The sequence below is a fragment of the Erpetoichthys calabaricus genome, chromosome 10 (assembly GCF_900747795.2).
Source record: "Erpetoichthys calabaricus chromosome 10, fErpCal1.3, whole genome shotgun sequence".
NCBI lineage: Eukaryota > Metazoa > Chordata > Cladistia > Polypteriformes > Polypteridae > Erpetoichthys > Erpetoichthys calabaricus.
In genome coordinates, this window is record NC_041403.2 from 155070465 (window position 1) to 155085144 (window position 14680).

The following is a 14680-nucleotide window of genomic DNA, read 5'->3' on the forward strand; positions in this document are numbered from 1 at the left end:
TGTCACACACGAGCGCATGGGGAGCAGCTTAAGGACCCGACGCGCATCGCGACAAGTCGTGCCAGGGAACAAAGGCGGGGTACTAACCTCTCTCTTTTCATAGAAAGGACAAAGCGCCACCACCATAATCCATCCCGGACAAACAAAACACCATCACTTCCGGGTTCCTTTCTCTCATCGGGTCCCTCATTGATGACGTCCATTACCCATCCACCACTGCGCCTTCCCAGCATTCTATGTCCCTAATTTAAAATGTCCGTCCACCCATTCCTGGTTTTCTGATGTAAATTTTCTGTTTTGGAAATCCATTTGACCTTTTTTGTTACAGTATACAGTATACAGTATACCCAAAACCCCAAACCTTTATGCCGTGTGCTTGTTATTATTACACAGTATATGAGAATTTCCCAAGTTACGCTTACTAAAGCTTTGGTATATTAAAGGCAATACTTTATTTTAACTCTACTAATGTGAAAAACAATCCTCCAATGACAATGTGGACGGCAGTTATTCTAGCACTTGTTTTTCCCTTTTCGTTTGGTTTCATTGTAGTTAATAGAGACCTGGATAGACACTAATCCCATGAGTCCCTTTGTTAAACTTAAATCAGTTATTTTCATCATTACTGTGCAGCTGGAATCCCTTTGTTGAGCCCAGTGTTTCTTCAGCTACTGCTTTTGCTGAACTATTGTGAAAACACAGAGATTCTCCTGACATAAATAGGCTCTGGGGTATGAGGAGAATCGAAGAACTCCAGATTTCATTAAAAGCTTTAGGCTTTACTCAAAAAAGAAAGCAACGATACGGGTGTCTGTGACACTCCTGGAGCACCGCCATCTATAGCTCCTGATCGATGGAAAGCAGTCGCAACTTTGTTTTTTAGCAACCCACTTCCTGATTAGAGGACTCCTAACCTTCACACTCTTAGGCTCCCTCCAGTCATTTGTCCCATGTCCCGCTTCCCCCCAAAATGCCAGCAAATGTTGTGATTCTGGGATTTTAACAAGTGCAGAATTGTCTATTTTCATTCTATATACTTTATTTATAATACTTTGTTAGTGAACAGGTTGTTCTTTTCTTCTTCCCAAATATTATCTTCTTTATATATTTCAGATTGTAACATTTTGTGTAGGACAAGAAGGCACTTGGTTCATGTTCCAGGTCCTCCCCTGCATGTTCTCCGCTCTTAAAAATAAAGGTGCAAGGGTGGCAATGCCATAGGGGAACCATTTTTGGTTCCCAAAAAGACCCATCCATATAAACATTCCAGATCCGTTTATTTATTTGGATGTGTAACAGGCTCCCTACAGTAAATAACCACTGTCACACACGAGCGCATGGGGAGCAGCTTAAGGACCCGACGTGCACCGCGACAAGTCGCGCCAGGGGACAGCGGAGGGGTACTAACCTCTCTCTTTTTGTTTCCTCAGAAAGAACGAAGCACCGCCGCCATAATCTTGCCCGGACGACTAAAGAACCGCAGCACTTCCGGGTCCCTTTCTACCCTCTGGTCCCCATTTGATCACGTCAGTTACCGATCCATCACCACGATTTTCCCAGCATCCCACTGTTTTCATTTCCGGTCTGACCCTATAAGCTGTCCATCTGCCCACCCTCATGTGTCTGATGATTTTTGAGTTGAAAATTGCAGACCTTTTTTTTTTTTTACAGAATACAGGGCTAAAAACCCAAATTTTTATGCTTGTGTTTGTCTTTATTACGCCACAAATAGACGGCAAGAGATCTGTGCAATAGCAATGGCTCCTGATTTTAAAAGGACTTCTACGGCAGACAATAAAACAGGTTTTCTTAATCTGTTGGTGTCCTGTTAGGTAGCCTACCATACATATTTTCTACATATTGAAGAGTTTTCCAAAGCAGAAACAACCATCTTCACATGTAAAGAACTCTTCCGACAATAAAATGGTGCTTTGTCAACCAATAGTTCTACAAAAAAACAAACACACAACCCATTAAAGAACCAGTACTTTTAAAATGTTAAAAAGGTTGACTCCACTCTCATCCAAATTCCAAAACCACAGCAGAAAAGTAAGATTTCTTTTAATATTTACTGCGCCATTTTTTATTGAAAGTAGGACCATAAAATCTAAACTTCTCTGCATTCCATTTTTCATTGTGTCAAAAAAGTCATTTTACAGACTCGGGCAGGCAATGTTTTCTTTTGTTAAATAAAGACGGCTTTCATTTAACTTGTGAGAAAAACATCAGAAATCAGATTTTAACGCTTCGGTTGTTTTCTTAATAGCTGAACAGTGCAGACTAAATATGCATCTCTTTAAAGCACATGAAGGAATAACGGGAACTGGAAATTCAAGATATGGTGAATTCAAGAGCTGTTTTACTTTATCAGTAGGACTTGAGTAACTGCTGGCAGCAAACACAGCTCTGATGCGGGGCTGTCAGTTCTCTTTACCTTCCATTGACAGCTTGTGATCTGTTCATTTTAGCCATTATTGATCAACATCGTCAAACAAAGGAAAAATCGCTAGGCCCCACTTTAACCTCTTATGTGCTAGGGGGTTTTGGCATCGTTGCACCTAAATCATACTCCCAAAATAAACAGCTATTATTCTGTTTTATATTATACTAGTCATTTGGCCCGTTACAATAACGGGCGCTAGAACAGTAGTGCATAAACATTAGTAGGAACAGTCTATATTAAATGGCAAGGGACTTTGACCTCATTCTTTTTGTTGGTCGTATTTTTCTTTCTTTCAGCCTTTCTTTTTTTGATGTTTACTTGCTGAGCTGACCGTTCTTCGTGGGCTGCCGCCGTGTATTGTGTGTCTTTAATTTTCTGTGACAGTAATACTGTCTTGTACGGCTCTGTTCAATAAGGGCGTACACAAAAAGGCGAGTTTCAAAAGCGCGACCTCAGTTGAGCGCGGCGAATAAAGGCGTTCGTAGATAATTTAGTTCAAATGGCTCTGGAATATGTGAAGAGCAACAAAGGTGCAGATCTTTATTTACGTGCGCCTTTATTCGCTGCGCCCAATTGAGGTCGGCCTTTTAAGGCTCGCCTTTTTGTGCGCGCCCTTATTGAAGGATACCGTCTTGTACGTCCGCTGGCTTGTACGTCCGTAATACAGTATACCTTTAATTTTCTCTGGCGGTAATACAGGCGTGCGCATCGGTAATATGCCTTTAATCTCCTCTGACAGTAATACTGGCTTGTATGTGGCTGTAATATGCGTCACTGTATTGTGTACCTTTAATTTCCTCTCGCAGTAATACTTGTTTGTATTTCCGTAAAACACCTCTAACTTTCTCTGACAGTAATATCGCGCATCACACCGTGCCGCGCGCATGTGCACTTCACCAGAAGACACCTACACACGGACACCTGGACGCACATAGGGATTTTATATATATATAGATAATAAAGGAGCTGCAGACAGCTGAAGAGTAGTGAGTGTGACACTCCAAAGTTTTAACTCTTTCAGGGCTGAATATTTTTTCCACAAAAAAACGCAGTTTTCTGAAACACTCACAAAGCAAGGAAATCAGCCTAAAACGACTATCACTGCGTGCCGTGCCTGCCAGTTCACCAGGAACGCACAACAGGCTGGCTGCCAGGCTGTCTTCACATGACAGGGGCAGCAGCAGCGGTTGCGGTTGCAGTGTATTGAAATCTGGTTTATACCCCGTGTCCTTCTAAGTGGCTGTCCTCCCAGGTGAACATTTCCGTAGGCGCGTCACCTACACAAACCTGTTCAACACCACGATTAGCTGGTACCTCACATTCGTTTTGTATCAAAGTCCGGTATCCGTCAATAAGGGCGCGCACATAAAGGCGACCTTCAAAAGGGCGACCTCAATTGGGCGCGGCGAATAAAACCGCACATAAATAAAAGCGATCTTCAAAAGGGCGACCTCAATTGAGCGCCGAATAAAGGCGCGCGTAAATAAAGGCGAGCTTCAAAAGGATGACCTCAATTGAGCGCCAAATAACTGCGCGCATAAATAAAGGAGTGCTTCAAAAGGGTGACGTCAATTGGGAGCAGCGAATAAAGGCAAACGCAACAAAATTACAGAAAATTTATTAGATAAAGGCAATGATTGAACGTATAAAAAGGTGAAAGCAAGAATATTAAAACATCCAATTAATTAATGCATGAACTTCTAACGAACTACTTCTAACGAACTATTTCTAAAGCTCTCTATATTTCCTTGTTTTCAAAATTACAGAAAATTAGATTAAGGCAATGACTGAATGTATAAAAAGGTGAAAGCAAGTTACACTTGAAGCTGTAGATTATGTGCAATGCCACGTAGATATTCGAGATGCGGTCTATTAGCATAATCAAGGACAATTAATTTAATTCGCTCTGAAGGTCATCCTTTTGAAGCGCTCCTTTATTTGCGCCCGCATTTATTCGGCGCTCAATTGAGGTCATCCTTTTGAAGCTCGCCTTTATTTACGCGCGCCTTTATTCGGCGCTCAATTGAGGTCACCCCTTTGAAGATCGCTTTTATTTATGTGCGCTTTTATTCTCCGCGCCCAATTGAGGTCGCCCTTTTGAAGGTCGCCTTTTTGTGCGTGCCCTTATTGAATAGAACCGTGAACATTTCCGTAGGCGCGTCACCTACACAAACCTGTTCAACACCACGATTAGCTGGTACCTCACATTCGTTTTGTATCAAAGTCCATTTCAGCAACACTATACAAAATGTCACCTATAGAGTATTTTGCTTTACACATTCGCTTTGATCTCTCGCCAGATATCGATGACATTTTTGCCATTGTTTGCTCCTCGCTACTCACACGAATACAGGGAACCTCGTTCAAACCAATGAAGTTAACTTTCCTTCTAGCAAAGAGAGTCCAACTAAAACATAACGGAGGGTTTTTGTCACTGTTTACAGCTAATTACCATCATCAACCCCTCCTTTTGACAAAAGTCGACATCTGCCTGAAAGAGTTGCAGCAGTGCTAGTATTAGTTAGAACTGCATCTCCCAGCAGTCCCTGCAGGGGCTGTTAGGGTCAAAGGTGGTCAGAGGAGTTTAAAAGGAGGGCAGGTGGCCAAGGGAGAAAAAAACTGCTTTTTGTTGTTGTATTTTGTGTTTCATTTACCTGTCGGACTGCCTTCTGTTAATTAAGCCATATTTAGTCACTGTGCCCTGGATTGTATTCGTTGTTGGGGTCTGGATCGTCTGTCTACCTGTGTGCTGAAGACTGTTTGTGGATTCACAGCTTTCCCGCAAGTATAGGAGCGCTCCTGAACCATCCATCCGTCTTCACCCTTACAGTGTCTAGGACTGTTTTTTCATTCCCTTTCAACATACAGATCTCTGGACTTACTCTCATTATCTCTCATTACATCCGGTGTGATATTCCATGGACTTTGCTGTGTGGAGTTGTCTTTTTGTGTTTAATGTAATATTGCCATAGGGGTACAGCGGTGGTATTGTTTTCATTTATATTATTTAATTTCATTATATTCTTTAATTGTTGCTAGTTTCCAGTGTGCTTTATTTTGTCTCTGTTTGTGAGTGTGTGCAGGTGGGCCAAGACTGGGAGCATCCCTGGGATCCTCTAAAAAAAATAAATAAATCACCGTCATCTTGACGGTGTGAATCTTAGTGGCACCGGACTGCTACAGAGTTAAACAAAAGTATTTATTAGATTTGTCACGCCTATACATCGGAGGACTCCCTCATTAGTTCTATCCAGGTATGTAATAACCCACTAGGGAGAGAGGGGGCGCTGCCGCTAACGCTGTCTTCTCTCCAAGAAGCTGCCTGGTGAATACAATTAGCTCCGCCACTTCTGATCCAGCTGACATAAAATCCGGGCGTCCCGGAAGGGGACATCACTTTTGGCCCAAGCAAGCCACAGGATGGAGCTCCACTAAAGCCAAACCACTTCAAACGTATTTTGAATCCCTGCTGAAGAGACAAGCATCTCTGCGCACCATTTATGTTCTTTTCTTGCTTACTGTATTTTTTTCTCATCCTAAGACAAATAAAAGGGACGACCAATGGGTATCCCAAAATTTTTTGGCTGTTCAGACTGTCAATTTGGAACCCGGCCACAGATTTAAAACCATTACTAACTATGTAAAACAAAAAAAATTGTGCTTATGGGATTTCTATTCAAAAAGATGATTTTACAGTAAGGTGGTGCAGTGGTAGCGCTGATGCCTCGCAATTAGGAGATCCGGGTTCGTTTCCCGGGTCCTCCCTCTGTGGAGTTTGCATGTTCTATGTGGGGGTGCTCCGGTTTCCTCCCACGGTCCAAAGACATGCTGGTTAGGTGCATTGGCGATCCTAAATTGTCCCCAGTGTGTGTGTGTGTATATGCCCTGCAGTGGGCTGGCGCCCTGTGCTGGCTGGGACTGGCTCCAGCAGACGCCTGTGTTAGGATATAGAGGGTTGGAGAATGACTGATTTTACAGTACATAACCAAGACATTTTATGATGCACAACCCTTGAATCCTGTTTCTTTTGCACCCAAGTCTGTCAACTATTGTTGCACCAGGCTTAGCTGTCATATCCTATAGCTTCTCAAAGTTATACTGTTTGGCACTAGCAGATCCCCCTTTTGTCAACATTCATTCTCTTGCACTTAATCTCTCAAAAAAATATTGGAGTTGCAGTTATATTAAATAAAACACACACACACAATGTGGTCGTCCAAGGAAACGATGGGTCAAAAAATAAGATAAATGTTGGGGCTGCCAACCTGGCCGTCCCCATTTAAACAGTTTAACAAAACATAGTGTGCCAAGGCACAACAACAAACAGAATGAGTCGCCCTCTGGCGTTCTGTACAACAAACTAACTGCCTCTCAACGCTTTTCCTGTCACTTCAGTTGGGATTTGAAGGAGCTCCATCTCTTCAAGCTTCCAATCTATAAGTGACACCTCCTTCTGGGCGGTTGGATTGTTATGGTCCTGGGACCTGAAGGGGCGCAGTCAACCGCCTTCATTAGGCAGTTTCTCGCCACCGTGTAGGCAAAGGAAAACAACAAAGTTAGCAGCAGCACCCCCTCTCGCCCCATAGTGGAATTACATACCTTAGGAAGGAACCCGGAGGGCGACCCCCTGACGTATATGCGTGACAATGTATAGTTACTGTATGTTCTTATCGAAATCTTTACTGCCAGTCCATGATACCCTTTCTGTTTACCACTAGACACAGTGAAACGTTACATTTTATCCACTCAGTTGGGGTTCTTGTGCTGCAATTCTACACATCCTCTCCTGTCTTCTGTTGTAGTTCCCCCATTGACATTTAATGTCCCCAAGTGGATACCCTTTAAGTAAGAAATCTGACAGGAAGAAGCTTGTTCACTCTTCCCAAAGTGTTTTCCACTAGCAAAGCACAGTTCCAAGGCACAGTACAAAATGAACAGCCCACCGCAATGCCTTTCTCTTCTTTCCCTCTCTGTGCCTCTCAGTCTTTCCGCCTCCACTCTTCCTCTGGCAAGCATCATCCTCTCTCTCCCGACTCTGGTTCCCAGAATGAAGGCAGTGATCCCCAGAAGTATTTCCGATGTCCCAAAGGCTTGGCCTGGATAAGGCTGGAGCCGCACTAAGTAGGGTTCCCCAGTCATCACAGCACCCCCTGGCAGCATCCAACAGGGCTGTGTCACAGAACTCCATTTCCCATGAAGCACTGTGGGAAACCATGATGTTACCACAGCACTGGGGGACTGCCATCTAGTGGCCCAAAGGAGGTACTGTAATGTATAGATTCTCTCCTTCAGGTCCTTCCAGTTCACAGGTGTCCCAGCTGGGTAAGTGCCACAGCCGTCCGCCACAACTTGTAACAGATATCACCTCATTCATTCGGGATCGGGTAGACATTGTATAAAAATGTCAGCCTTTAAAAACTGAAATTTTTGTATCAGTATGCTGCTGCTGGAGTATGTGAATTTCCCCTTGGGATTAATAAAGTATCTATCTATCTATCTATCTATCTATCTATCTATCTATCTATCTATCTATCTATCTATCTATCTATCTACAGCCAAAGATGAATTTGACTGTAGACTTGATCTATCTATCTATCTATCTATCTATCTATCTATCTATCTATCTATCTATCTATCTATCTATCTACAGCCAAAGATGAATTTGACTGTAGACTTGATCTATCTATCTATCTATCTATCTATCTATCTATCTATCTATCTATCTATCTATCTACAGCCAAAGATGAATTTGACTGTAGACTTGATCTATCTATCTATCTATCTATCTATCTATCTATCTATCTATCTATCTATCTATCTATCTACAGCCAAATATGAATTTGACTGTAGACTTGATTGCATTTGATTGCATTTTGCATCAACAACTAATGACAATTACACCAGGGATGGCATTTTAAATCAGGTATCCAACACTAGAACTGAGCCATTAAATATTTGACAATCAAGCTTTTTGGTAAGAAATCCATTTTAAAAAATATCATTAAGGAAAAAAAAATACAAAAACGTACACAGAATTAACTCTAAATTAGTTAGACAGCACTGGTTAAGATCGTGTTTTTGTTTTTTGTTTGCTGTGTATTTTACCCTATGCTTTCCTCGTACTTCTAATTTTGCTCTAATACTTTTCCCCAGAATTTCTACGGCATTAACCACTTATCAGCTTTGATTTGTGTTTTTTTTTTTTTTTTTTGTTGTCTTTGCTTACATCATATTTGGATCCTCGTACAAGTGAAGAATGCATATATTGGAGGGTTACGTACCTTGCACTGTTAAGTAGATTTGCACAGTCCTCGGGTTGTGCTGAGTTTGGACAGAGCACGTGTACTGACCATCATCAGTGATGTCCACATTCTGTATTTGTAAGCTGTACTCCCGTTTACTTCCAATACTCGAAACAATTGACACACGAGGGTCCACTGACCACTTGTCCTCGCCGGCAAAAATGATACTGGATCTGTTCAGCCAGGCTCCTTTTGAAGTTACATCTGCAAGGTAGCATCTGAAAGTAGAAAGGGGGCGCTCATTAGAATTAAAGACATGCACCAGCTTTTGTAGAACAGTTTTTACATATGCTTTTCGATTGGCTCATTTACACTGGAAAAGTCTTTATTTAAAATAGCAAACATTTTGACTGACAAATTTATGAATATTTACCATTTTTTGTTTTCACACATAGTAAAATTGATAGGACTCAATGCCCACTTTGACAACTTTCCACCACAATGTGTATTACATCCATCTGTTTCCCAAATCTGCTTAATCTATCCGCGATCTGATAGCTTTGGATTTCTGTTGTTCTTGGAGCAACACTCAACGTTTTATTCCAGGATAGTCATCCACTTTCGACCAATCAGCTTCAAAGTTAGCCTCTGACATCATAAAGCAGGGGCTGTGTGCACAGGAATCCACATCCTTTAACAGCATCTTTTGAAAAATATCTCCGTACCTTACAGATTTACATGATCCATCCATCCATCTATCCATTTTCTAACCCGCTGAATCCGAACACAGGGTCACGGGGGTCTGCTGGAGCCAATCCCAGCCATGATGGCAAATATTTTTGATCCAATCTTGGAGAATTTTTTTATGCAGTTTTGAACAGGAAATTTTATTTTTGTGTTGTTTTTTTATCTTAAACCTGGAGATTATGCATGCCTTTCTGTGATGTTCTTGCTTTGTGGTGTCAGGGGCTGACTTTAAAACTGATCAGACCCATGTTGTTAATAAACAATAATATTTATCTTGCACACAAACTGATCAAAGTTTCTTCCATTAAGAACCAGAGTTCAAAGACCTGGTCTAATGCGCTATTTAATTCGACATTAACCCTAGCACATGTCTTTTGTCAGGCACGGGCATCCGAGGATCACCTTCCAGGCTCAGACAAGTTGCAATACCCTACCTGGGCATGAGGGGTCATCAATGCTAACATTGATGTCTCTTTTCTCCTCTGTAGCACTTAGAAGCCGACCAATGAGGGCACTTAACCCACATCTCCATTGAAATAAACCACGCCTCTTCAGTCAGTTCAACATAAAGATGGGGGTCTCAGTCTGAGGAATGCCATCTGACCCAAACCTGCTTGAGAGAGATGACAGTTTTGAGAAGGGCCTGGGGACACTGAGTAGACATGTGAGTCACCATGGGTTTGAAATATTCATGGTGTCACACACGTACGCATGGGAGGCTCGAATGAAAGGAATTCCACGCCAAGCCAGGGGGTGGTTGAGTGTGCTGATCCTTTCTCTCAGAGCAGTTATGGGAAATTCCACCTTGCCCCGATATCGTCACTTCTGGTCCTGGTCCTGATGATGTTACCACCTCAGCCTTCCTTTAGAACTGACATCTTTGCTTCAGCCAAATCAGTTCTGTTTTAGACTCCAATCTGTACACGATTGTGCAATCAATTTACCATTTTGCAGCCGGGTTCAAGTATATGGGAGACTGCCCCATACCTTTTTGTTGCTCTTTGTCTATTCTTTGACAATGGGGACCAAGGTACAGTTTATTAACATTTAGTGTATAGGTTATATCCAGAGGTGGTGAAGCTAGTAAGTCACCATGCAGAGTACTGACGAGTGATGGGATGTGTATGTGTTTCTGTGTCTGCGTGTGTCTGTTAAGCTTAGAGTGTGAGAGTTGACCAATACATAAAGAACTTGATGAGTTACACTCACTCCGTAATGATACAGTTACGATTTTCTAACATGTCCTAATGTTGTTCATGTTACCTACATTGTCATCTCTAAATTAGCCAGCATAAGTGAGTGTGGGTGAATCTGTGAGTGTACCCTTTGCTAAACAGTGTGGTATTGCGAGGTCCATGGCAATTGTATCATGTGTCACACACATGCGCATGGGAGGCAGCAAAAGGGCTTGAGTGACGGCAGTCTTGAGGTATGCCAGGATGTGGCAGAGTGCACTGACTCTTTTTCTCCCTTCCCTGTAGACCATTCACGGGAGATTCCACCTGGCTCTCTTGATGTCACTTCCGGGACCGAGCCAAGGGAAGGAGGCCTTGCCGGCTCCGGCCCCTGTGATGTCACGTCCGGGCTCGAACCAATGGCTGAAGAACATGAGCCCGATCCTTATGATCTCATTTCCTGTCTCCACCTTTAAAAGCCTGAACCTTTTCCCTTTTCCCTCAGTCTTGTTTTGGACTCGGTTGTATCCACATCACTGCTGTATATTTTGAAGAAAGCAACTTTGCAGCCAGGAAACCAAATTATACGGGTGGCTGCCCCAAACCTTTATATGACTCTGTCTTGAGTTTGTGACACATGTTAAATAAATAAATATGCGCTCAGACCTTTGCGGGGTGTAGGTGTGTGTGGTAGCAAGGCAGAGCGATTCTGAGCTGGGAATTAGGGTGTTCAGCTCAGTGTACCTCATCAGTGCTCCAGAAAGTGTAATCCGCGCCATCACACCCGTATCCCTTGAAAAGGGTAGAAAAAGAAACCTGAGTGGGAAACATGAAGGGATCAAGAAAAGAGACAGAGAAAGCCATCAGCATGAAAAGGCAACATCGGGGTTGTTTGAGTCAGTGTGATGGAAAGGAGGCAGAGCAGTTGGAAGCCCCATCAAAGGAACAAGAGATCAGCATTCTAGGAGTAGAAAGTAAAGTGGAGGAATGAGGTACGATCGAGGTGTTCGTCCCAGGGAACCCATAAAAGCTGTAGCAGTGGGCATGGTGGAAGACCCGAAGGATAGCCGTTTCAGAATGGTCCGGCAGACACCAAGGAAGGCAGCCAGGAACAGAATCCAGAAGTGGGAAACGCTGTTACTGGAGTTTCCGCTGGCTAAATCCTTCTCATAAGGTGGGCTTTTGAGTTTCAGATCTCCCATTGTGTACTCAAACCTAACATTTTACGTCCTAGATGTAATACTTTATATTTACTGACACTAAATTTCATCTGACACAAGCTTGTATGCTGTCCAAGTCCCACTCTAATGACTCAATGGATTCTAGATGATCAGCCAGTACCCTTAGTTTGGTAACATCTGCAAACTTAACCAGCTTGTTACTTCTATTCCTAACCTAATCTCTCTCTATATAAAATCCAACGTCTGTCTGTATGTCTGTTCACTTTTCACGCGAGAACTACTTAACCGATTTAGATTGGGTTTTTGTTTTATAATTTGCATGAACATTCTGGTTGATTTTACGACTTCTGTGATCGCATTTAGTATTATAGTTCATTTACAGGAGCGATTTATTCGCACTAATCCGAGACAGAGGGGAGTGTGAAGTCAGGAGTGGAGAGTCAGGCAGGGCCCTCATCAATCACTCGCCAGCCTCCGTTCGGATCTGTCTACCTTTGGCCACATTTTTGGACTGTTTCTTGCCTCTGCTTAGCTAGCGATACCTGTTTGTTTATTGATTTTTAAAGTTTGTCCTGTTTCACTAATAGGTGGGCAGAGTCATTTATATACTGTATATTAAAAATAGCAGCAGCCCCAGCAATGAACCCTGCTGGACGCCACTCTTAACATCGGCCAATTCTGATGAGGTTCATCACACCATCACCCCCTGCTTCCTGTGTCTGAGCCAATTCTGCACCCATCTACAAACATCACCCTGAACTTCCACTTCTTTTAGTTTGAGGCCCAACCTCTCATGTGGCACCTTATCAAGTGCTTTCTGAAAGTCAAGATAAATAATATCATAAGCTGAGATGGAGAGATGAAGTTAAGTAGAAGCACTGGGCTTGAGAGGGAGATAGAGAGAAACAACCCAATGACTGCAAGGTTTAATTCTGTTTTTGTATCAGTTGGATTACTTATCAATTGACTTTTTAACTCATGGAAAAGCTCCTGCTTTTATGAGTTTATTTATTTTTTTCACGGCACTGCATGATTTGCACTTTATTGAAAAATGTTACATTATGAAAGCACAAAGCACCACCTCTTGCTTACTGTGTCTGCCCTCATTTGCCCGACTCCGACTCTTCGGACATGTCGTCGATGATTTCAGGTTCAAATGCTGCCGTCACAGACCGGCATCCCATTCAGGTATGACTCTGTCTAACTGCAATTCAGAAATTGAATGGATGGATAGAAATTTTAATGGAAAATAATTTCTAATCTTATGTTCTAAGATACGACTGTCATCTGGCATTGCTTTGTATTTCATTATCAGGTATGTTTCAAGATGCGATGCTGCTGCACTGCGCATATGTCATGTGTCGCAGCCTTATGGATATTTCTTAAATGATCTCATTTGTGTAGCAACATTTTTGTGAAATGTAAAAGGAATAAGTCATGTACCGTGCCTGATCTCTGCGGGGTAAATTATAATATGGTTCTATTCATTGCTACTTACTTTGTTGCTTGGAATTTCTTTTGCCGCCACTATGGAAAAGCTGGCTTGCACATGAGTCATCGGTGTATCAGCCGCTAGGGAGGCAATTTACAGAACAAAGGAGCTTGATAAATGCTACAGTTTAGAGACTAAGGTTTCAGTAATCATATTTTTTTGTGTTTTGTAGAGCCATTGCAGTGATAAAAAAAGTGTGCATATTTATTATGAATTCAAAGTTTATTGATTTATTTGGATTATTAATTACAGATATACTTCATCCCTCAAGTGAAAACAAAAGTATTTGTATTCGCAGATCTTAAATTTCATAGCAGACTAATCGGGAGATCCTCTCTGAAGCCACCTAGTACACCGTCAAAGGGGACAGCGGTGCCAAAAGGGTCTCCCGCCTAGTTTCCCCATTGTTTCCTGTACCCTGAGACCACAATAAGGCTTTAAGTTTGTAAGTGAATAACGAAATGAAACGGCCATACGACAAGCTCAGAGATGAGCACAATGATGTTGTCTTTGAGTTTGTTCTGCTTGAATTTGAATATGAAAGGTACTATATAATAATGACTGCCTAATTAATAAAAGCTGGCTTAATTAAAATACTGATAGAGTATCACACAGACCCCATATGCCGTTGCTTAAGGGCCCCTCTGATACTCTCATCCGTTTTTTTAGCTCTGACATTTTACTTGAATATTTTCAGTGATTATGAGTAAGCCGTCATCATCCATTTCTACTGAAGAGCTCAAATGTAATTAATTAATGGCTCATTTGACCTACAATGACTGTAAGCATCCGGAACGGCCTTATTCCCAATGAGCTGTATAGGAATAAAATGGTCTTTAAAATATGAACAGTATATGCACTGTAGGTGGTAGAAGCGCTGAAGAAAAATCAAAATAACATAATTAAAATATTTCTGGAAGTTATTCTGGTTCTTTGCAATGCTTCTTCCACCTACATACAGAGCAAATATTTAAATAAGTAATTATATATCATATTGGTAATTAAATAATGTGAGAAATAATATCAAAATAAAGTATATGTACTTCCCAGCTCCGGAGACCAGGGTTCAACTCCCATCTGTTTCACTTTGCGTATAGAGTTTGCACATTCTTTAATGATGACATTTTTTTTTTTCCCCAAGTGTGTGTCTAAGTTAGTCGAGTAAAAGGGATCCACGGAAGGAACTTTAATCTCTGAGGTTCTTTTTATATTAATTACATTTAGCAAATTAGAACAATCTAGATGAGAACAAGCCCTTCAACCCAACAAAGCTTGCCAGTCCCATCCAATTAACGCTTCTAAAATAACATCAAGTCAAGTTTTGAAAGTTTTGACCACACTCCTTGGTCACTTATTCCATGTATCTTTGGTTTTCTGTGTAATGAAAAACTTCCTAATGT

At 41.8% G+C, this 14680-nt stretch overlaps 1 protein-coding gene across 1 annotated transcript in view; it reads right to left on the reverse strand.

The window, feature by feature from the left end:
• Positions 1 to 14680, reverse strand: part of negr1 (neuronal growth regulator 1) — a 782727-nt gene that overhangs the window by 350799 nt on the left and 417248 nt on the right. The window contains exon 2 of the mRNA XM_028812146.2: positions 8725 to 8963. Coding sequence (XP_028667979.1) covers positions 8725 to 8963 — 239 coding nt within the window. The remainder of the gene's footprint in view (positions 1 to 8724; positions 8964 to 14680) is intronic.